At 37.5% G+C, this 23,214-nt stretch overlaps 1 protein-coding gene across 4 annotated transcripts in view; it reads left to right on the top strand.

The window, feature by feature from the left end:
* The window catches only part of NCOR1 (nuclear receptor corepressor 1), a 57,092-nt gene that overhangs the window by 14,323 nt on the left and 19,555 nt on the right, over positions 1–23,214 (top strand). For 3 of the 4 annotated variants that reach the window (XM_015880410.2, XM_015880411.2, XM_015880409.2), the window contains exons 4-21: positions 1,424–1,619; positions 2,715–2,897; positions 3,683–3,796; positions 6,251–6,307; positions 7,072–7,124; positions 8,008–8,074; positions 8,938–9,110; positions 9,339–9,429; positions 9,955–10,133; positions 10,622–10,676; positions 11,427–11,528; positions 16,969–17,099; positions 17,348–17,565; positions 19,018–19,080; positions 19,584–19,723; positions 20,455–20,581; positions 20,919–21,480; positions 22,774–22,900. In XM_015880410.2, coding sequence (XP_015735896.1) covers positions 1,424–1,619; positions 2,715–2,897; positions 3,683–3,796; positions 6,251–6,307; positions 7,072–7,124; positions 8,008–8,074; positions 8,938–9,110; positions 9,339–9,429; positions 9,955–10,133; positions 10,622–10,676; positions 11,427–11,528; positions 16,969–17,099; positions 17,348–17,565; positions 19,018–19,080; positions 19,584–19,723; positions 20,455–20,581; positions 20,919–21,480; positions 22,774–22,900 — 2,638 coding nt within the window. Of the gene's footprint in view, positions 1–1,423; positions 1,620–2,714; positions 2,898–3,682; positions 3,797–6,250; positions 6,308–7,071; positions 7,125–8,007; positions 8,075–8,937; positions 9,111–9,338; positions 9,430–9,954; positions 10,134–10,621; positions 10,677–11,426; positions 11,529–14,681; positions 14,799–16,968; positions 17,100–17,347; positions 17,566–19,017; positions 19,081–19,583; positions 19,724–20,454; positions 20,582–20,918; positions 21,481–22,773; positions 22,901–23,214 lie in introns of those variants that run through there. The other variant, XM_015880413.2, reaches the window with a different exon arrangement.

The following is a 23,214-nucleotide window of genomic DNA, read 5'->3' as shown; positions in this document are numbered from 1 at the left end:
TTGCTTCACAGACAGGAAGTAACAATCTGCTGCACTCTGCCTGCAGAAAGCTCCTAGGATACAGCTGCATATTGCAAGCTTCTAAAGCTTTGGGCCAAAAGTATGCAAAATATCATCTTTGGATAATTTGATTTCACAAAGTCAGAGTAACAAATGCAAGAATCATTAACAGTGTGAATATACTAGTTGTATTTCCTAGATTACAGTGGGAATAAATTCTTAGGTTTGCATATTCAACAGATGGCACTTGTGTTCCTGGGTAAGAAATAATGGAGCTAATTGGGTATTTGAGTTGCAGGAATCATAGAACACCAAATTGTGGCACAAAAATGGGACTAAAGTATGCTGCTTTTGGCATGAGACTTGACAGCTTCTTATCATTTGTGTTAAATGATAAGAATGTGTCTGGTGTAACATTCCTGTGTCTGTGTAAATGCATGCAAATGATCTGGGTCTGGTAGGTTAACTGAGGACAGATACGGTGAACAGCTACAGTGAATCACATATTGTCATTTAGCGTCAGATTGCCAATATCCTCTCAGTAAAATAGGTTACTTTACAATCAATATTGATGAATGTTCAATCATTAATATTATATAGAGTTGATAGACTCCAAAAAGAGAAAAAAAAAAGGTTTTGGCATGTATCAGATCAAAGTGAGATGAATTGGGCTGTAGTAAATCAGCAAGATTATGTATGTGTTTAAGGGTGAAGCTACTGCATGATCTGTGCATGTCGATTCTTCAGTGTATTAGTATGCTGGTGTACAGTGTCTAAGCAGGTCTTATTGATTGTAGCAACTTTCTTTCCTGATCTTTTAGTACGTGTATCTGCTAGGAGTAGTTTCACGTGCTGTGTCAGTTTTAGCAGTTTATTTTAGTTATATCATAGAAACCTAGATTCATAGAATGGCTTGGATTGGAGGGGACCTTAAAGATCCCTGGTTCCATCTGCATTTGAATAGTATTTGACTGTAGATCAAATTCCACATAGGCTCCTGGTTCATTTCAAGCATTCTGTGTATGTTTAAAATGATTTGATTGCAAAAATGAAATAAAGGAGCTGTTGTAGCCATCTGTGCTCATAGAATATAGTGCTATCTTTATCTCATGGATTTTTTATATTTATAATTTGAATCAAGGCTTTGATTTGAACAATATCATTGTAGCAGCGGTTTCTTTAAGTGGTTGCAATGATAGGAATGCATTTAAACAGCATCTTTTAAGATTCAGCTCTTTTTCAATGGATTTTAACTATTACATTTTTGAAGACTGCATTTAAAAACATTTTTCTGCTTTACTGTTCAGAAAGAGTTCTGCTAAATTGCCTTTCCTGTACATTTGGTAAGGATTGAGGAACAAAATACACATTTCTTGCATAAAAATATGTATTTTAATAGTGTACAATCTTTTCTGTGTGCTAGGCCTCAGGAAAGGAGAACTGGATATGAACAGCAGTTTCATCCAGGTCCATCTCAGACAGATCATGATTCACTGGAATCTAAGCGACCGCGTCTTGAACAAGTTTCTGATTCCCATTTTCAACGTGTCAGTGCTGCTACTGTCTTGCCTTTAGTACATCCTCTGCAGGAAGGGTTGAGATCTGCAGATATTAAGAAGGTAAAGGCATTTTCTCTCATAATACCGAAAGTATAAATTCTGCATTATGGTGAGCTCAAGTTTCTAAGCTCCTATCATTAAAGAAAACATTTAGCACGTGGATTCTGATTTTAAAGTAGAATACTTGTCTTGCATTGTCTTCACCATTCCTGTTGTCAAGTAAGTAAAGCTATCTGGGAGTTAAAGTAAAATGATGATAGCACATTATCTCTTAGTAACTTGCTGGGCTGCATAGCAAAGATAAGATCAGATGGGGCTGGAGAAACCAAACTAAGGCATACAGTGTTAACATGCATTTATGTTACTGAATTTTTATCCAGATACTACATGTAGAAATCTACTGCCTCAGTTGAGAAATATGTCCCAGTGTTATCTTAAGAAATGGCATTCAGGAACAGTCTTTTGGTTAGATTGGCTTGAGTGAGTGATGCATTTACTGAGCTATTGTTTACCAACTAAGCAGTTGCAGAGCGTGATTCCTGAGGATATGAACAAAATCAAGGTGCAATAGCGCAGACATATTTCTGTGTGTTCCATGTTCTAATGTTGTTTGGAAACACATGGGGAAAAACAGTGATGAAAAAGCAAAGCCAAATGAATAGTGACCTGTCCTTTCAAAGCATCTCCCCAAGGGAACGCACATAACTCCAGATGTACTCTTATCTCATCACATTTATGTTCAAGTGTATTTTCATCAGTATATGTGCAGAGTGCTGAGGGTTGTCTCTCAAGTAACCCTACCTTTCAAAATAGAAGTTACTATTTATATTTAAGAGGATATGTTTTTAAAAGGGAAATTTTTTGATCTGATTTTCATTTTGTGAGGAAAAATAATAAACATCATGCTTCCATATTAAAAGATAGATTTTGAAATTGTAGTGACATAAATGGGCTGTCAGTTAATTCTAAGATAATTAGAGCACTGATAATCTGAAATCTTAAACTTTATCTCTGTTGAAGAGCAACCTAAGCTATAAATAACTGGAAATTCTTGTTTAATTCATGCATGCTAGTTTAGTTACCGAGCACTCATTTGCATGTTATTAATATGACTGATTTTGCTCAATTCTGCCCCGCCTCCTGTCCCAATGAAAGGACCCAGGATTTGGAGGAAAGCATGAGGGACCATCTTCTCCAATTTCTGGCCAACCGTGTGGGGAGGACCAGAATGCTTCACCTTCAAAGCTGTCAAAGGAAGAATTGATACAGAGCATGGACCGCGTGGATCGTGAAATTGCGAAGGTTGAACAGCAAATCCTTAAACTGAAGAAAAAGCAAGTAAGCACAGCAGGCACTACTGTTGTTATCTGTTAGTGAAAAGTACATGGAAAAACTTCTCTAGTGTTAGTGGTGATTTTTTTTGGTTATGTGAACCAAATTAGCAGATTAAAAAGGGAAGGTTGTGTATACAAATTACCTGGAATATTTAAATAGGCTGGATGTAATGCAATTTTAAACATGTGAAAATAAGAGAAAGCCATGTAGGAATACCAAAAGCAGATGACTGTATTTTAAACTCTTGTTAGATGTCGAGTGAAACAAGGGCACTGTGACTGTAATTTCAGCTTTAAGGAATAACTACTGGTTAAGGGAATGGCTATCATCTTTCTTATTTCATGGCCTGTGCAAGTGGAGAATCTCTTACACACCTTTTTAAAAAACAAGAAAATAGTAATAATGACACTTAGAAGTCTTGTAGATATCTATAGGGATAATGTCTTCTGTGGGAAGATGGGTTTGATGTAAATGTTCTCTGAAGCTTGTTCTTGTTTAAAGTTAAATACTGATAAAATACAATGCTGCAGTGGCTTTACGTGTCAAGCTGAAACAAGTCTGATTCAATGGAGGCAAATCTTGTAAACAGTTAATTCAGTTTACTGATAGCTCAGAGTAGTCTTGTTACCATCCCTATGGACATTAAAACCATTTCATTCATAGTCAGTTAAAAAGAGGAATAACAGACAGTGCAAACTGTTGATCAGATGCATATTTTATCTCTGGTGACTAATTACTGTAAGGGTAACATGGTGCGGATGGCTGATTTTCTTTCTTTGGTTTCTTAGCAACAACTCGAAGAAGAAGCTGCTAAACCACCAGAGCCAGAGAGGCCTGTCTCCCCTCCTCCAGTGGAACAGAAGCACCGCAGTATTGTCCAAATTATTTATGATGAAAATCGGGTAAGCATGTTATTCAGTTGACTGAGTGTAGTTGTGAGTCTTAACAAGTTTCCTGGAAGTCATTAATCCACAACTGTGGGGCGGTTTTTACTATTTCTATTTTATAGACTTTTGTCTTCCCCCTCCTTTTTTATTATTTACTTATTTAATTTTAAAAACTTGCACAAAATCTTTGTTCTTGATGGTGAGATCCTTATCCTATCTTATAAATAGTCTACTGAAAATACATTGATGGCTGTCATCTCTAACCCTATGTGTTGTATGTGTATATGTACATCTGTGTATATATTTATGTGAATGTGTATGTGTGCCCATGTGTATGTGTGGGTATATATATATGTGTGTGTATGTATATATGGTATATATGTGTATATATATACATATATGTGAGTATGTATATATATATACATACATAAGTGCTGTAGGAATTTGTTTTGAATTCCTTTCTACTCACTGAATACTAATGAGTTTGGATGAAGACCCATAATTTAAATTAGCTGAAGGAAATAAAAACCTGCATGGTGTTCTAAGATTCTTTGCTTTCTTTTTAAACTCTGTTTTCTTATACTTAGATTTGGGATAAATGAGCAAATATCAAGAAGTATCTAGGTGAATTCTGAGCTTGTTTTGCATAATGGATGAATAAAGCATAGGAGCTCAGTAGTGTCAGCAGTGATAGCAAAGTGCTTCCTCATGGTAGTTTGGGGCTGGGGAGTTGATTTTAAAAGTAATAAGTGTTCTGAGGTTTTATGAGACTGGTAGACATTTGTTTAATGTTTAATTACCCAATTCTATTTTGTAGTGCAGAGGAATAGGTAGTTTCTCTCACAGTAGAGTATTTTTGACAATCTGAGATGGTGGAACACCAAACACACAGCGCAATACTAGATCATACATAGCAGTACTGTGCCCTAGGTGTTCCTCTTCTCCCTTTCCCCTAGTCTGTCTCTGAACTTTGTTGTGTTTACTTAATACGGGAGGACATATATTATGTTACACAGACTGATATAACCAACATACAGCAATCACTTAAGTACTGATTATGAAACAGTTCTGCTGTTTTAAGTCTCTTTCACACTAATGTAATTAAAAAGCATTAAATACATATAATCACCTTAGAAAAACTTTCTTAAAGTGAGTTTTGTCATGCCTAGCTGGCAGAACTAGGTCATGTTTGAAGAAGCCTCAGTGGGCTGCTTAAGTTCTTCCTTTGCTAGCTGTGGTTGCTGGTGGCTTCAGAGAATTTTGAAGTTACTGTTGCTGTCCCGTGTTGTGTATATGTCAGTAGGTGGAAGGAAATCCATTTATCTGAGTGGAGTAGTGTTAGTGTGTTCATGTGCCAGCTGCTTCTGTCCTTGTAGCCCTCCATGTAGTAACATCTATAGCAGGGGAAGTACCAGGCTTGATGCAATTATGTGTCCACTTTGCACTTGGTTTAAGCCCTTGTTATCAAGAATTGCTCTTACTGTACAATGACAATGTCATTGAGACTTAATACAGACATAGTGTGTCAGTACCCGCTATATTATTTTAAATGGTCATTAAAGAAGTATTAGGCCATTCCTGTACACAATACTTGATTGGTATCTTCTGCAGTTGTACTAGGAGGACAGTTTCCTTGGCAGCTTTCATCCTAAAAGAATGCAGTATGGGATAATTACTTCTAATATTCAACTACAGTTGGCTAAAATTTGATTGGGGTAGTAGGGCTGGAGTACATTTTTAAATGCTTTTCAAACCAAACAAACCATTCTAGTGGGGTTATGCTGCAATATTGCCATGTACAATTATTGTGTTCAGCCGTGAGTTCCAAAGAACATCTCAAGATTTAAATTACATGTGATGTTAGAACTTAACAGAACTCTTTCTAATAATAACTACTTTGTGGATTAGTTATCCTATATTTTTCTTTGCAGGCATCTGCTTTTAGGGCTAGTGCATATAACAATTAGTGGGAAAGAAGCAAATGTGAATTAGTCTGCTGGGTCTTTTCTGACAGCCTTGTCTTCTGACAAAGGGCTTTGGGAAACTGTACTGGCTTGAAATGAATTTCTGAAAGCAAACTGTGTTATCCAGTGCTGCCTCCTTTAGGGCTGGAGTTACTTTGGAGTCCTTGCTTACCTTAAGAGAAAGAAGATCTTTGGTGTAGTACTTGTATGTGCATGCACATGTTAATTAACAATCGCAGACTTTGCAATTGAAGAATTTTTGTCCTTAATTCAGAAGTATACTCTATTTTTCTGAACACCTTCCAATGCTTTTGAGTTGTGAGAGCACAGCAGCACAGTTCAGGTAGAGGCTTCATGTTTCACTGAGGCAGCATTGCAGGAGTAGATGAAAGAGGATGTAATGTCCTGAGATGTGTCTAGCAGCTGGACTGAGTGAAAGTTCAGAGACACTTTTCACACATGAACAACAGAGACCATATTAACAATAAATAAATCTTGTTTACAGAAAAAAGCAGAAGAAGCTCACAAGATTTTTGAAGGTCTTGGTCCCAAAGTTGAACTGGTAAGTGGTTTGTTTTTGTTCTGTTTACTGTGTTGCCAGTGTAGCTTTCACATCTGTAATTCTGCTGTGGTAAATATGTTGTTTTGTGTTTGTGAATAAAAGAACATTATAGGGTGATTCAATCTTTTGGTTTGGGTAGGGAGGGGGTGAGACTTGTTTTTCTTTTCACTTGGTGCCTGATATTTTATAGAAGTTTGGAAGTCCTTTGCCTGTCTATTTCACAGTCAAAATTTTGTTTGAACGTCTCAGGTATTAAACAGTGGAATCAGGGATTTAGGTAGTGTAGCTATATATGAGAGTGTAGATTAAATATGTGTTGTCCTGTTGTCTTCCTGAAATCGCAGACAATGCATTTTAAAAGATTTGTTCAATCTTATATTCATCTTTAATCCTGAAGAAAGCAATTAATCCTCTGGAGTCTTTATTTTAATATGTTAATATGTGTTTAAATACACTCATGGATTAGGGCTTGAGTGAACTGGATGTGTAAATATGACTTTTAAAAATAGATTTGAATCTATTTCAGAGGACATGGTTGAAATAGAACCACAGTGAAATACTGTTATAAATGTAAATAATTATAATGATCTAATTTAAAGTAATAAAATCAGTGCTGTAGGCATTGAGCATCTTGTCACTTCAGGTTGCTGCAACTCAGAATGAATTCATAGTGAGCAGAATATTTTAGTACAGTTAAATGTATTACATAGACTTTTATGTGCACTTGAAAGTACTAAATTTATCTTTCTGTTCCAAAATTGTAGCCGCTTTACAACCAGCCGTCAGACACAAAGGTCTACCATGAAAACATCAAAACGTGAGTGCTTTAATATCTTCTTGTTGTGCCTTTTAAATGATCTGGACTTAATGATTCAAATTTTTAATTGCTTCTATTTCCAAATGTGACATGTATGCTTCAGCAACATTTACATTCTTCCAGCCCATGTAACCTTCAGACTTCATGTTATAAAACAGTGTTGCAAGGAATTAGCTGTATTTACTGCAGGTGATGGCAAACAGTAACTTTGCATTGTAACTTAAAGACAAAAATAAGTCATAAAACTTATTTTTCTTTGAGTTGGTAACACTGATATTTTTCAAAGCCTGAAATACCACGTTTGACCTAGATGTGCCTTGTCAACTTTTCCCAAAGGTGCTTGTTTCAAAGAACTGTTTCAAAAGTTACTGCTGTCACAAAGTGGCAGGTGTCCTGCCTTTTTGTTATTTATTAATTGATTTCATCACGTACTTGTTTCATGTCAACTGCTGTGAGAGCAGGGTTGCTGGTTGCTATGCTTATTTGTTACTTGGGGCAAACAAAAATCACCTACCAAAACAAGCTGGTTGTCTTCTACCAAATTTTTATGGTGTTTTGGGTTGAATTGCAAATATGCATTTTTTTCTTTTTTCCAAGGCACAAAATCTTTCCAAACTTAATCATTTTAGCATCTCTAGGAGAGCATTCAGCTTGAAACTGGGAGCTTTCATGTCTCTCTCAGGCCATCTTTGAGATTATTTTCTCTCAGATAAAATACCATGTAAGTTCAGTGATTGTTTCATTAGGAATTTTCCCAGTTTTTCTACCTCTGGAAATATTATTTGTAGCAACAATCTGGCATCCGTAATGCACATGGAGTTGGTCGAGTAACTTTGAAGTTCTTGTATCATATGTGGTTCACTTCTCAAATTTTGTTTTCCAGAAACCAGGTGATGAGGAAAAAGCTAATACTATTTTTTAAAAGAAGAAATCACGCAAGAAAACAACGGGTAATGCTATTGTGTTCTTATGAAAAGAGGATGTTGTTGGTTTTCTATCTGAATCCTTGCTGTATTTTATCCAGCGTGTCATGTAAATTCAATTGATTAGAAAAATGTCTTAAAACTAAATCAAGTTATTTGAAAAGAAACTGATATTTTATGGATGCAATTTGCTAATTATTTAACTGAAACCCATCCTAAAATGCAATTAGTAAAATATTGTGGGTTTTTTTTTGGTTTTTTTTTGTCTTGTTTTGTTTTCCCCCTCTTCTGCTTTTCCTTTCTGTTCTTTTCTTGGAGTATGAATGGAAGAAAGCCAGTGAAGAATCCTTAACTGGCCTTATCCTGGCCTCTCTCTGCACCTATCTTGTATAGTAGCTACAGTATCTGAAAGAAAAGGAGCAGATCTGATGCTGACGTCTGACAGAATTTTTAATCAAATGTTTGCATGTTAAACACCAGTATTAACCCTGAGTACTGTTATAGCAGGTGGCATGCAAAGTTGTTTTGGGTGACATCCAAAGGCATATTTCTGTTATTAAGTTTAGCAAAAGTTTAAATATTAAAAAAAACAAGTCACAACAATTCTGTTCCATGAACTCAAAGCATGGTTCCCGGAGATGTGAGATTTCTAGAAAGAACTGCAGTTACTAAGTATCATTATGATATATAAGGAAGAACAATAGTGTATCTTTCTCTGGTATAAGTTCTGAAGACCATTCTGTTGAAAACTGGCTGTATGTCATTTTCAAAATGGAAAGTCAGTGCTGCAGGAAGAATTTCTCTTAATTCCTAGAGCCTACACAGTTTAGGGGTACTGATCACTCAGTGTGTTTCTGTTTAGTTCAACCTTTGCTTTTGGAATTTAACAGGAACAGAAAATCTGCCAACGTTATGATCAGCTGATGGAAGCATGGGAGAAAAAAGTTGACAGGATAGAAAATAATCCACGCAGGAAAGCTAAGGAGAGCAAAACAAGAGAGTACTATGAGAAACAATTCCCAGAAATCCGGAAGCAGAGAGAACAACAAGAACGATTTCAGAGGTATTACTGTGGATTTGGAACATTCTTGTAAATCATCTCTAACAACTTAGTTTTTAGAATTATTTATAATGAAATCGATTTTTGCTTAATGGTTATCTTATGTGGTAATTCGTATAAGTGTGTCTTACCATTCAAAGTAAAACGTTTTTTGTTCTATAATTAAGTGCATTGTTCACTGTGTTTCATGGCATTGAGCACAATTCTACTTCTCTTTACTCCTCATTCTAGAGTTGGTCAAAGAGGGGCTGGACTTTCAGCAACTATTGCTAGAAGCGAACATGAGATTTCTGAAATCATTGATGGGCTTTCTGAGCAGGAGGTGAGGCTATTGTGCTTTGCTTTGTGACTATGCAAATGAAAGGTCTCTTTCGGAGGGTTTGTTTTGTTCTTTTTATAGGAAGAGAAACATTTTGAGGCACTGGTTTGGGAGAGTCAATGCAAATTTTGGCTTAAAACTAATCTGAGAAATACTTCTGTTTTAAAGACTGTGTTTCCTAATTGTACCCATCCTAGATTTTTCTCATTTGTCTGTTCACTTCAGGTGTGCTACAACCCAATTTTTCCACAGCTGCAGGAGACATGTGAAAAGTCGTCCATTCTAAAGCCCTGTCCTATTTCATTTTCTGTATTTTCTGTAGTGAGACACTCACCTTTTCCTTTAGCTGACTGTGTAAATGTTACTGTCCCAATGAACAACTTGAAAAGTTAGGAAGGCAACAGAAAGATCTTTCCATGAATGTCTGCTGAGGTGGAGCTTCTATGAATTGTGTAAACTGAGAAATGTAAACATTTGTAACAACTTTTATTTGCCTTTTTTACTTTTTCTTTTATTCTTTACCTGTAGAATAATGAAAAACAAATGCGTCAGCTCTCAGTCATTCCTCCCATGATGTTTGATGCAGAACAGAGACGAGTGAAGTTTATTAATATGAATGGTCTGATGGAGGATCCCATGAAAGTTTATAAAGACAGACAGTTCATGAATGTCTGGACGGACCACGAGAAAGAGATTTTTAAAGAAAAGTAATGGGCTTTCTTATCTCTTAATTTTTATGCATTGCTGATGACAGACAAATACCTGTAACTCCACAGTAAACTTCAGTTAAACTGGAAAAACTGAAGCTTTTATGCAGTACTCATTGATAACTTTCTTAGTTGGATGAATGAAACTCTGCAGGAAGTTTTAGAGAAAAGAAAGAAACACAGTCTGCTCTGTGTTTCTTTCAATTGCATCCAGTTAGGCTGTACATCAGAAATTATTTTTTAAAACGCTTCAGTTTTTTTTATAAGATGAAAATTAGTGGAGTATGTGTATGATCTCATTGTGTTAGTTATTAGCTGGTTTTAAGTGCTTTGCTCTAAGTTTGAACAATTTGAAAACTAGACTTCATAGACTCATTTCAGATGTAGAAATCAAGAGTTTGCTGATGGTGCAGATTGTTTAGAAGACTGATTTGTTAATTTGATATGTATTATGTTGTTAAACATAAATAATTTCTGATTTGTAAAAGGTTTGTCCAACATCCCAAGAACTTTGGTCTAATTGCTTCCTACCTGGAACGAAAGGTAAGACCTTTTTGAATACATGTAGAGCTTAGGGTGGGATCCCTAACTTTCCAAATGTAAGTCGTTTATTCCAGCATCGTTTTATCATCTTGGAAAAAATTTCAGTTCTGAATAAAGTTACTGCTTTGACAGGATTTTGTGGTGCTTGAACAGTAACGTGATCAGCACAAGCAAGCATCTAACAAAAGTTAGTGAAATGACACTATTGATAGCAGTAAGTGACACTTTGATTAGTTATGATTTACTTTACTTTTGAAACAGAGAAGCTGCTTTAGTGATATAAATCTTTAAGGGATCTGCTGTGCCACCTTGCTAACTAAGAAACTTGCCTCCACAGTTCAGGTCAGTGGAATCCTACTACTGGCTGAATTAGTCTTTAGAACTGACTTTGCAGAGATCATGTAAGAAGTAATGGAGAATTGTGCTTTATTAAGACATAAGAATGTTGACTATTTAGGACTACTATTATAAATAGAGGCTTTCACAAATTTTCAAACTGACTTGTATGCGTTAAATTGTACTAGCTGACATAGTTGAGGGGTATTACGAATATGAGACTTGTATTTATAAAACACGGTAATTTTATGCATGGTTATTTTGTTACATTTGTGTGATGTAACTATCAAATCTAGTAGCTCGTAGTCTATGGAGGATGAGTGTTTTTACATGTTGGAGGAAATTAAGTAGTAACAATGTGGGGGTTTTCTTGCTGGTATAAAAATATTCTTTTTTTCTCTCTTTGCATTTTAGAATGTTCCTGACTGTGTGCTCTACTATTATTTGACTAAGAAGAATGAGAATTACAAAGCCCTTGTGCGAAGGAATTATGGTAAACGCAGAGGGAGAAACCAGGTATCTAAAATAGATATTTCACTTAAATATTGTTTGATTGTTTCATATTTATAGCTATATTGATATCCTGTATAGAAGGCATGAGGTTGAAAAAAATAAGCTCCTTTTCCAGTAGTTCATTCTTACCTCCCTTTAAAATTAGGAAATCCTGTCATCAAAGGTTTTTTGGTTAGTTCTTAATTCTGTGCAGTGTTTTCTTCCTCTGCACATTTCTCTCTCTTTTTTTTACTCATTTTATTTGAGGACTCTGCCATAGACGTGGAGGTCAAATCCATAATTATTAAATTCCATGGTGGAGCCAACAGAAATAAGGTTTTGAATGTGACTTGCAGTGGAAAATATATAATCACTTTGTAATGCCGACGTTTGTCAAAAAGCAGAAATTAATAGTGCTGGTTTCTTGGTGGTCAGGCTCAAAGTCAAACTGGAACTTAATAGCAAGAAGAAAGAGATAAATTTAATGAATGCAAATTAAAAATTCTACTGATTCGGGAATAATTCACTTGGAAGTCTTGGAAGCCTTTGGAAGGGATTTCAAGGGGAAAGAGCAGCATATAATGAAAAATATATATATTTGCTAGGCTGCTGGGTTTAATGTGGATATTAGGAAAACAAAAATGCTCAGACTTGTTTAGAAAAAGGAGCAGTGCTGTATATTCACTGTACGTGTTCCTTTTCATCCTGTTTTGATTTCCTTTTGCATCTAACAGCATTCTGAAAATAGAATAACAGAGTAATGAGGTTAGGAAAGAAGGTTATATATGTACATATCCTCTTATCTAATAATAAGTTTTGTGCAAGTCCCAGTAAGCGTAATGCAACTTCAGCTGACAAATTGATCTTGTTGGCTAAAAACAATGCTTTGTACTTCTATGATGCTGTTGCACTTAAGCCTTTTAACTTATTGTTTGATACTCTGACAGAAGAGGCTGTGCCAACAAGGACTCATTTCTCTGTACCCCCACAAATTACGGATTGATGGGAGAAAATAATTTCATTATGTAGAGGACTTGGCAGTTAGCCCAGGTAGAAGCTCTGACAATGGCAGTGGTTGGAAATAAGTGAAATACATTCTGTATTTTACCAGAACTTTCATTAGACTTCTTTGGCCTAATAATAAGAAAAATGTATTGTTGTGTGACTAGTGATGGCAAAAAAAAAATTAGTTATGATTGTATGGCAAATACAAAGAAGGTGAAAATAAATGAGACTTGTCCAAAATTTGCTGTAAGAAGTAAATACAGATAACGCTGCTGTTATAAACGGTTATGTTTTAGAGTTCAGTATGAGTTTGGCATGGTGTTAGTAAGTACACGTATATTGAGTGATATCTTTGCCATAAGCTGTTCTCTTGCAGCTATAACAAGAAGGAGGAGACGTAGCTGGCTCCATCTGTATCACAGCAGAACTTTTAAGTTTTGAAGTATTCAGAAGATCGTAACTCTTTAAATTCCTTTGCTGCATTTTAGAACATCAAAACTGGTGGAACTCAAAATTTGAACAGGTTTCTCCATCTATAAATCTCTTTCCTCAGATAACATGTATAACCTAGGAAGGTTTGAATTACAGTCTGGTACAAAAGTGCACAGATTTGTGACATTAGCTAAAAGGAAAATGAAGGTGCTCTTGCCTGGCTTTGTGACTTCTCCTGTGAATACCACCTATATGTAAGTCACAGTACATAGATGAGCACAGGAGCTGTTGAAGTTGATTCTTGGACTCAGATTACTCGCTCTTAGAGTTTTGACACGTGTGGATCTTAGTTGCTAGTTGTTGCTCCACAAAACACAACAGCAGATCAATGGACAGCTGCTGCACAGACTTAAGATGTGCTCTGTGGTAAGGACATGGATAAGTGTCAGACTTTACCGATCTGATGACTGCTGTAGCATACATGTAAAGACTAGGACATACTCTAAACATGCCAAATGTGGGCATTTTACTGTTTCTTGAAGCTTAAACTCAGGAGTATTACAGTTGGTGTTTAGTAACACTGAAGTAAGGAATCATATTTCCAGCTCTTAATTTTATTGATGATTGATTAGTGTCATCTATGTAAACTAGTTAAAGAGGACTTGAGAGTGTTGAAGTGCCTTGCTTGCCAGAACTCTTACCTTACGGCTGCAGAATGTAATTAATTCCCCCTGTCCCTCCCTCACTCCAGCTTTGTTTGAAGCTGATCCTATCTCTGAGTGGCAACCTGAAACTTCCTTGCTGATTGGCAAACCCAAGGTGTGAAGATTTATGATGTGCTCCAAGATATGCTTATGCCAATAGCAGGTGCTTCGGCTTAAACTCTTGAGAGTTCATGTATTTTTATCAAGTAGAAGGCAAGTAAACAGAATGTTGCAGTGGAGAATATATTAATCATGGTAACAATGTTGGAATTGCTAAGAGAACTTCAGTGAGTACAGCTTGACTCAAATTTCAGTGGGGGCTTATACTTACGGAAGCTTGCTGTTAGGTTAAGGCACATAAAGTCAAGAGAAGTAAAGATTATTGGATTCTGTTATACAGTTGTCTTTGAATAGGCTTAGAAGGATCTTGTTATCAAATACTGCATAAACTGTCCCAGAATGCTCACAGAGGCAAGGAGATGGTGTGCCTTAAACCAAATGTGAATTATTAAACAAAGTGCAGATCTTTTAACATAGTATTCAAAGGAAGCATGGCTGTAAGAGCGAGCCCTGACTGTATACTTTTAGCTGTTTGGGAGTTGCATTCCAGGTACAGGTGGTTAGGAGGGTTGTTGTTTTGCAAGCTGGGAATTGGAGCAGAGAAGTCAGTGTTTTTGCACTGGTTTCATTACTGCTAATTCCTTAAATAGCTCGTTGAAAGGAGGATCTGAGTAAAGCTTCTCACTGACATTCAGCAGCAAAGCAGCAGCCGGGCTGTGATTCTAAGGCTGCCTGCTCAGCAGTGTCTGCAGGCTGTGGTTTGCAGCAGGTGGCCCAGCCCGGTGACCTGACTAGACAGAAATTCACTGTGCTCCTGCGGCCGCCAATCATGCCGAGCTGATGGGATCGCCTCGTGTGACCCCAGTGAGATTAGAAGGTTGTATGTGAGATGGGCAACTCTTCTGCGGGCAGCTTAAGTGGCAGAATGACACAATTTCCTGGAATAAACATGTTGCTGGGTCAGGCAGCTGCTGCTCAGGAGCCGTGTGATGTCGGTGCTGTTGGGGGTTTTGTCCTTTTGAATCTTACCCTGAACTAAAGCCCGTCCCCTTCTCTGGATAGTAAAAGTTTTAATCAACAGATGAATGTGCAGGTACGTCGCTGACTTGAGGCTTCAGCTGTTTGAAGGTTTGTGTTTAACCTGCCCTTGACCTATCAATTATGCATGTTAAAAAAATTACGATATTAACCAAATGGCAAAAAGAGCTGAGGGTTTTCAGCAACTGTTTTATGATTAGATTAATTATAAAATACAATTTTTCTTCTGAAAATGCAGATTTTAACTTCTTGTTTTCAAGGCTGCTCTGTGTAGGGCAGTGGAAATTATTTACCTTAGTACCTGTCTCTTGACATTTTCGTGAAGGAATGTTTTGGGTCACCAAGTAACACTAGTATCTTAAGTGCTTCTAATTTGCAGGATAATAATGGTTAGTGTTCGGGGTTTCTGCTCCAGTTCTCGCTATTAAAATGTCAAAAACAAACCCTTTTCTTGACTACTTCCAGCCTCAGCTTTGCTAATGGAACAGTGACACCTGCTGCTATGCTTACAAGAAGGTTCTTCAGTAAAAAAGCTTATTTTGAGGAATTTTTCAGTGGGCTATCAATTACTGAATGGCTGGTTCTAGATCAGCATCTTCTAGATCCCCGTCCTTGACTTTCTATGGATTTCCAAGAGAGTGTTTGGCATTTATGTGAAAAGTAGCCCCATATAAAATTAGCTGTATATAAATACTATGTGTACTTGGCTTTTTGAAGTTGATCTGCAGAGTGTAACACCCAACACGGACCGGCTCTGTTCTGCATAACCCAAATGTGAGTGGAAAGCCACCTCGGTGCAGTGGTTCTTTGGCATTGGTGACTCTGGCCGAGGTGGTCTGTTTAACCCATTCAAGCTCCTTCAGTGTAAATTCCAGCTGATGGTTCCCTCTGTGTGGCTATTTCTGAACTCCCACTCTCTGTGTATATATTACAGTTTCTTACAAAAGCATTTAAGCTGTAATCATTTATTTAAGTTACGTTATGAAAACATGTGTTTTCAGAGAGGAGGAAGAGAACTCTCTTTTCTTTCTTATTCTTCCCTCTCCCCTCCTCACCTTTGGCTGGAGCTGTTCCTGCTCCAACTTATCTGCAGTCTGAAGCTGGTTATTTTCCCAGTTTTGACGTATCGTGCCTAATAAAGCAGGCTTGGATTTTCTTGTGGCACTTGGAGGATCACCTTGTTTCAGTGAAGGTTCATCATGAATATCTGGATGCGGTGTTAAGCTCTCCGTACTCCCTGTGGACTTGCTGGCTTTTGAGGCCCATCAGGAGAAATCACTCACTTGCCATTGGTTGCATGTAGGAATTCTGTGAATTTTGGGAGTGGGTTACGTGATTAATTTCATGGCAGCCAACTGCTGCTTGATGCTTTAATCTGGAGAAGAAGGAATTTCCAACACTGATGAATTTTTGCATTCATGACTTGCTTGAAAAGCATAAGATGTGTTTGTCATGTGCAGGTTGAGCACTGTGGGTGGCAAAAACAATATTTAGGCTCCTCGTCATACTTAACAAGACTTGTGGCCTGTGTAGCAAAGTTAGTGTTTCTGAACTGAACAGCGTTTTACCTGGATAGCAGTCGGTGGTTTAAAAAGGGTCTGAAGGGAAGTGTTCAGCAAAGCAAGGTAACAGCAAAACCAATGCCATGGATTCTCATCACAATTCTGAGACTTTTTAAAAATGAAATTTTTACTTTCTAGCAGTGGTAAAATTCCATGTGATCATATGAAGTAACAGATGTTTCTTCCATTAATTCCTGTCCTGAACTAGATTATTTCTTCTGGAAAGTTTAAATCAAATTTACGTGCTTTCTAAAATGAGATTTTCCCATGTAGCAGTCATCTGGATTCACTCTGAACGAGTGAGTGTCCCTTTATACGTAAACAGTATTTTGTGCTGTTCTCTGTAGAACAATAATGGGTAATGGTAATTACCTTTTGTCTTTTGTCAGTTCTTAAGTGCTTGCAGAGCAATAATTTCGATACAGGGGTAGCATTAAAAAAGATAATAATCTGGACTGTATTTTCCCTTCTACACAACATAAACTCACTAGAACCGAACTAAATTCCTGACCCACTTTTACTGTTATATGGACAGATGTGTGGTGATTATAGCTTAAAATATAATTTGCAGGTAGGGTAACATCAGCATTTGTGCTTCTCTGAGCTTCTCTTCCTCTGTGTATCAGTTGTTGATTAAAACATGTAAATTCTGTTATATTTCAGCAACAAATTGCTCGTCCTTCTCAAGAGGAAAAAGTAGAAGAAAAGGTAGAAGAGGATAAAGCAGAAAAAGCAGACAAAAAAGATGAGGAAAAGAAAGATGAGGAGGAAAAGGATGAGAAGGAGGAATCTAAGTAAGTCTATGTACAGAAAACGTACTTAATCTAGATTGCAGTAGCTTTTATGTAGCTTCTTTTTAATAGAGAACAGAATTGCCATCAGTCCAGCAGTGACACCTTGCTCCTATTTAGTTCTCATGCATCAAACAAGATAGTTCAGAAAAATGAACTGATCTGATCAGACTGTTCATAATGGCAACCTGAATAAGTGTAAATAATAACTTTATTTATATGTATTATTATTATTTTTAAACTATTCTCAGGGAGAATACCAAAGAAAAGGACAAAACTGAGGTTGCCACAGAGGAAACGGAGGAAAGGGAGCAGGCCACTCCTAGGGGCCGAAAAACTGCAAATAGTCAAGGTCGTCGTAAGGGCAGAATCACCAGATCAATGACAAATGAAGCTGCACAAGCAAGTGCTGCTGCAGCTGCAGCCACTGAAGAGCCACCACCGCCTCTTCCACCCCCGCCAGAACCTTGTGAGTAGCATTGATAGGACACCTGGGGACCCATCTGTGGTCGTGCTCATCTCTGTGTGTTCTATACGTGGAGTACATTTTGGGACTGGTTTGTTTAGTATTACATCTTTACTCTTAAGCCTGCTTATAATTTTATGACTGTTTGATATTGTTAAATTTCATAAATGCAACTGAATGGCTTAGCTGTACTCAGATGACTCTTAAAACCATGTATGGTAGGAGCCAATTAAGCTTTTGTGTTAACTACTTTTTCTGTTTTTCAGGCTTATTGATGGATCCATGCAGATCCAAATGTCTTTGGCAGAGATTGACTTAGAGGCTGTAGTTCCTAGAACTTATTGTTAAATAAGCAGACTTGTTATTTGAGTATGTTGGGAAATTTCATAGTCTGAAATAGATCCCAGCAAGTTGTTATCATTTCTGCATTAGATGGCAAGAGAATTCTTTGAAATAGAAATGTTACTCCAGTGGCATGTTAGAAAAGAGAACTGACTGCATTTCTGACATTATTTGTGGTGGTGCAGAAGTACTGGCAAACAGAATGCCTTGTGGCAGGTCAGATCCTCTCGTAGCATCTTACTTGTATCGTTAATGGAAGCTGTTGGAGAGTCCACATTGCATGCTGTATTTAATGGCAGATTTTATGAAAAGGAAATGGAGGATGTTGCCACTTAATGCCATTGAAAAACTTAAGCAGAGTGTTGTCAAATCAGGAGAAGTGAATGAAAAATATTTTGCCATGAGTCATAGTTAGTTTCCTCCTTGTTTTTATTTTTTCTGTTCTTTTATTTTTCTCTTTCTCAAGTAGAAAACTTTATCAGTATAAGAATAGTAGGTTTAATAACTGCTAATTGCTAAACAGATATTTCAGTTCATTCCATAGTAATCAGTGAAATAAGATGGAACCATTCTATAGCTTCTTGGATTGTGAGAAATGTGGAGAACACCTTTTAAAGAAGCTGCAGTATTGTGCTTCCCTCCAGTTGTGAAGCATATTAAAACAACAAAATACTGCTGATTTGTTTTACCCTGAGTTTATTATATACTTGGTTTATGAGGTCACGGTTAAATTATAACTGAGAACGTTTGTTGCTTTTTTGTTGTTCAGCCACTGCAGTAATTGATGTGCTGAAAACTTAGATAATCACGTGGGCAGCAAGAGTGCAGGAAGTTCTTTTGTGATCATTTAAAAGATGTGACATGTTTATATTACTGTAATAACATCTGAACTTGTGGAAACCTGGTGGGTAAATAGAAAAAAACGGATCACAGGGAGGGAAAAGGGTTTTGCTGGGAGTGTATGTTTCTGTCTTGGTTTAATGAAGAATATTTCCCACTGACAGGAGCAGCTTTCCCATGTGACTTGAATAAGCATTAGTGTAATAGATAATAGGATGTATGCAAGTAACTCTTGTTCTTTTTTTTCTGATCAGCTGTCATTTGCTCTTTCAGCTTCTACGGAGCCTGTGGAGACATCCCGCTGGACAGAAGAAGAAATGGAAGTTGCTAAAAAAGGTAAACTTTGTTTAAAAAACAAAACGATTTAGTTCTGATTGCAGTATTTACTGAATTATTGCAGATTTACTTCTGAATTCTACAAGTGCTGCAATTCTGTGCAGCACTACAGTAAATTTGAAATTTGCTGTGTTTTTGTGTTTACAACTTAGAAAAATTCCTTTCCTTTGACAGAAAAGTTGGTGTATTTTGGAAGTTGTCTATTTATTTGGCAGATAATGTCATCTGTAAATATTACCCCGGAAATCAATGTTTTTGTATTATGTACTGGCAACAGCAGAGTTAAATCTGAAGGCTTCGTTAGCAGACATTTTGATGGACAGGTGTTTGTTTTTTTATCCCCATGATTTGTGGTCACATAAGGATTCTCACTGTGACAATGTGTAAGGGCAGGAATCCTTTAATGCCTTCCTTTTCCCACTGGTTGTGTTGCTCCATTTATGAGGGTTTGGATCTCTGAATTACTTATTATAGCAAATGCCTGTTTCTTTCTGTTTGAACAGGCCTTGTGGAACATGGACGCAACTGGGCAGCAATTGCCAAAATGGTTGGGACGAAAAGTGAAGCTCAGTGTAAAAACTTCTACTTCAACTATAAAAGGAGGCATAATCTGGACAGTCTCCTTCAACAGCACAAACAGAAGGTAAGTACAGTGGACACTGCATATTTTGCAGAGAAAAGCTTAGTATCTCTGAAGTAATTCACTGCATTTCACTAAAACTATTTTGCAGTCACCACTTGTTTCCTTTACTGCTTGTTTTTGTGTTGTGGTGTAAGGCTAGAGAAGGCAACTGATACTCACTAACCTATGATGGTAGACACTTAATGCTTTAAAATGAGATACAAAATTGTTTGTTGGGTGGGATGCTCAAGCTTGAAGAGTTCCTTAGTGCTTTTATTTGTACACCAGCAACTATAGATAAAGTTCAGGATATGTCTGTGGAAAAGTTACCTTGAAATAATGCCGCAGTGCACGGTAAGCACTAACCTTACAGAACAGAGCAAAAGAATTAATAGAAGACCATGAGCTGAAAGTTTTGTGCCATCTAAAGTGGAAGTTGTAGTGTCCTAAGACTAAGTCCTAGTCTTCTCTCCACTGAAGTGAAGACCATCAGTTTTTCTGTTTGCTGCAGTAGTTCCTTTTTTCCCCCTAAATAATTAAGTATGGAGACACTGGTTTGTTCCCAAACTTAGTTTTGGTCAGGAGCAGCAAAAGCAGTACAGAGGTTGAAAGAGTTTGTCCTTGTAGATGAGTCTGTACTAAAGAGATTCTGTGCCTTTTGTTTCAACCTGAGGTTAAAAAATAAGACTGCATCTAGAAAGAAAGAATACTTTTAAATTTTCAGTGTAATATAAATGCCATGTATTTATCAGTCTTCACGAAGGCCCCGTGAGGAGCGAGATGTATCACAGTGTGAAAGCGTAGCTTCGACTGTGTCAGCTCAGGAGGATGAAGACATAGAAGCATCTAATGAGGAAGAGAATCCAGAAGACAGTGAAGGTAACTTCATGGGAAGGTAACACCTGTATACACTGAAAGGAAAAGATATTGATCAGAAAGCTGTATTCCATTTCATAATGTCAAACAGTTGATTTTCAGCTGTTGGAACTGACTTCACTAGTTGTATGTGGAGAGGAAAAAGCAGTCTTGGTATTGAGCAGCCTGGAAATTGAAGCAAATCATTGCTAGCTGATGCTCTTAAGGCAATCTTGTTGTCTTTTGGAATAGCAGACATATATTTCGTTAGTATAGTAAATACTGAGCAGCAGTTGACTGAAGTTTAGTTGGATTTCATTAATGTTGAGTCTTTATTCTAAAACTTTTTTTTATTTTTCAGGTGCTGACAATAGTTCTGATACAGAAAGTGCTCCATCTCCAACTCCAGCAGAAACTGCTAAACCAACTGAAGAAACTCCATCTGAGAGTGCTGCTTCAAAAATGGCCACCGAGGAGGCAGCAGAACAGGAATCTACTGTTAAACCTGCAGCCAGCACATCTCCCTCCTTAACAACCCAAAGTGTATCAACAGCTGAAAGTCAAAGTCAGACCTCTGAGCCGCAGGTTAAGGAAGAAATAAATAATGAAGCAGAAGAACCTATGGAGGTTGACAGTAGAAGCCATTCAGTTGAAGCTAAGCCTGTGCTTAATCTTCCAGTGCATACCAAAGTTGAACCTGTAGAGACTGAAATGAGGCTACCAGAAAATATTCAAGTGAAAATAGAGAGTGATACCAAAGAGAGAGAAATGGAGAAACCCAAGGAGAAGTCAGAACCTGAAGAAATGGACTATAGTCTGTCACAGCAGGTTAATTCAGCAAGACAAGAATCCCATTCAGATAATGATTCAAGTGCCACTTGTAGTGCTGATGAGGAAGTTGATGGAGAGCCTGACAGACAAGGGTGAGTGTAATTGTTTAGTATACAAAAGCCTCCATATTTAAAAAGCTGTTTGAAATATGGTTTTACTTAGCAGTGGTTAAGATCTGTCATAAGGAGTGACATTTTTCAGCTCTTTGTTCATCCATGCAAACTTCCTGTTAATTTTACCCAAATTCTTTGTTGGAATGCATCACTCCTGAGCTTGAAGGAAGTGATTCTTGAATGCTGTCCAGCTTTTTTGGGCCCTTCTTACCTCCAGGGCTTTATTCCATGTTACTACACTAAGCAGGTCCCTGAAGAGGCCAAAGTCTTCTCCCCTGAAACCCAGGGTAGTGAACTTTTCATGCACCCTCCTTATTGTCCTAAGAATCTTGAACATCACTTCATGGTCACTGCAGCCAAGGTTGTCCCTGAGCTTTGCATTTCCCACCAGCCCCCCCGTGTTGGTGAGAACACGGTATGGAGTGCACCTCTCCTTGTTGGCTTCTCTATCACTTGAAAAGGGAAGTTAACATCAGTGTCTTCCAGGAACATCCTGGATTGCATATACCCTCTTGTATTGTCCCCTGAACATATATTGGAGTGGTTAAAGTCACCAGTAAGGACCAGGGCTTGTGGATATGAGACTGCTCCACTTAAAGAGAGCCTTATGCAGTTGGGCTTTCAGATCAGGTGGCCTGTAGCAGACTCCCACTGTAATGTCACCTGTCTCTGCTTTCCTTAATCCTGACCCATAAGTGCTTGGTCTGCTCCTCATCCATCCCAGTGTGTTCTGTTGGTGAGATTCCCCTGTAACCATAGAGTTGCTTCAGAGCCAGTGCCTCCTCCATGCCAGCAGTCTTAATATACACGCAGTACCAAGGATAGCTGCTAAATGTCAAAAGGATCCAGTGTCATTGTGCTGCATGTGCTGTTTTGAAGAGTGCAGTTGATGGTGTTTCTGTTCTCTCTGCCTCTTCAGATATCTCTCCACTTCACAAGTGTATTAGGTCTCTGGGTGGAAATACTGTTATGTGCTACTGTTTATGTATAGATCTTGTGCTTCCCTTCTATTTTTTTTTTTCAAGGTTTTATAAAGAAGGCTGCATTCTTGACATATGGAAACTGCATACATAAATATGTAGTTCTGAAGATTCTGAACACTTTTGTTATTTCTGTGAATCTTACAGCATAGAAACATCTCTTGCTTATTCTACCTGATGAGCTTTGGGACAAACAAAATAGTCTTTATTTTATTTATTCAGTGCTGTCCAGCATGTAGAATCTTGGTCTTTTTGGTGATACTTTTTCCCTTCCCTCTCTCTCTTTTTCCAGTATCTTCAGGGAGTCAAAGCCCTCATTGTTAAACCCAGCTGGATCAATACTGGTGTCACCTACAATAAAGCAAGGGCAGATGGACCTACAACAGCTTCATCACCGAGCAGCTGTCATACCACCTATGGTATGAGTTATTTTAAGTGATTGATAGAAAATTTGTTTTCCTGATAACTAGTTTCACAGTATCACAGTCTCATGCGTGTTGGAAGGGACCTTAGAGATCATCGAGTCCAGCCCCCCTTTGCTAAAGCAGCAAATAGCTCTGAAACAAGCAAAGAAATATATTGTTTACTTTCTTATCATGTTACTTTTCAAGAGTGAATTAAATTAAATAGAAACAAGTAGAGAAGTATTGGCCTAAAAAGAGGAGTACACCATTTGAAGTGCTCATACATAGACTATACCCCTGCTGCAATGGGGCGGTTGAACAAGATAGTT

The sequence above is a fragment of the Coturnix japonica genome, chromosome 19 (genome assembly GCF_001577835.2).
Source record: "Coturnix japonica isolate 7356 chromosome 19, Coturnix japonica 2.1, whole genome shotgun sequence".
Classification (NCBI taxonomy): Eukaryota; Metazoa; Chordata; class Aves; order Galliformes; family Phasianidae; genus Coturnix; species Coturnix japonica.
This window is presented reverse-complemented; position numbering and strand designations above follow the sequence as displayed.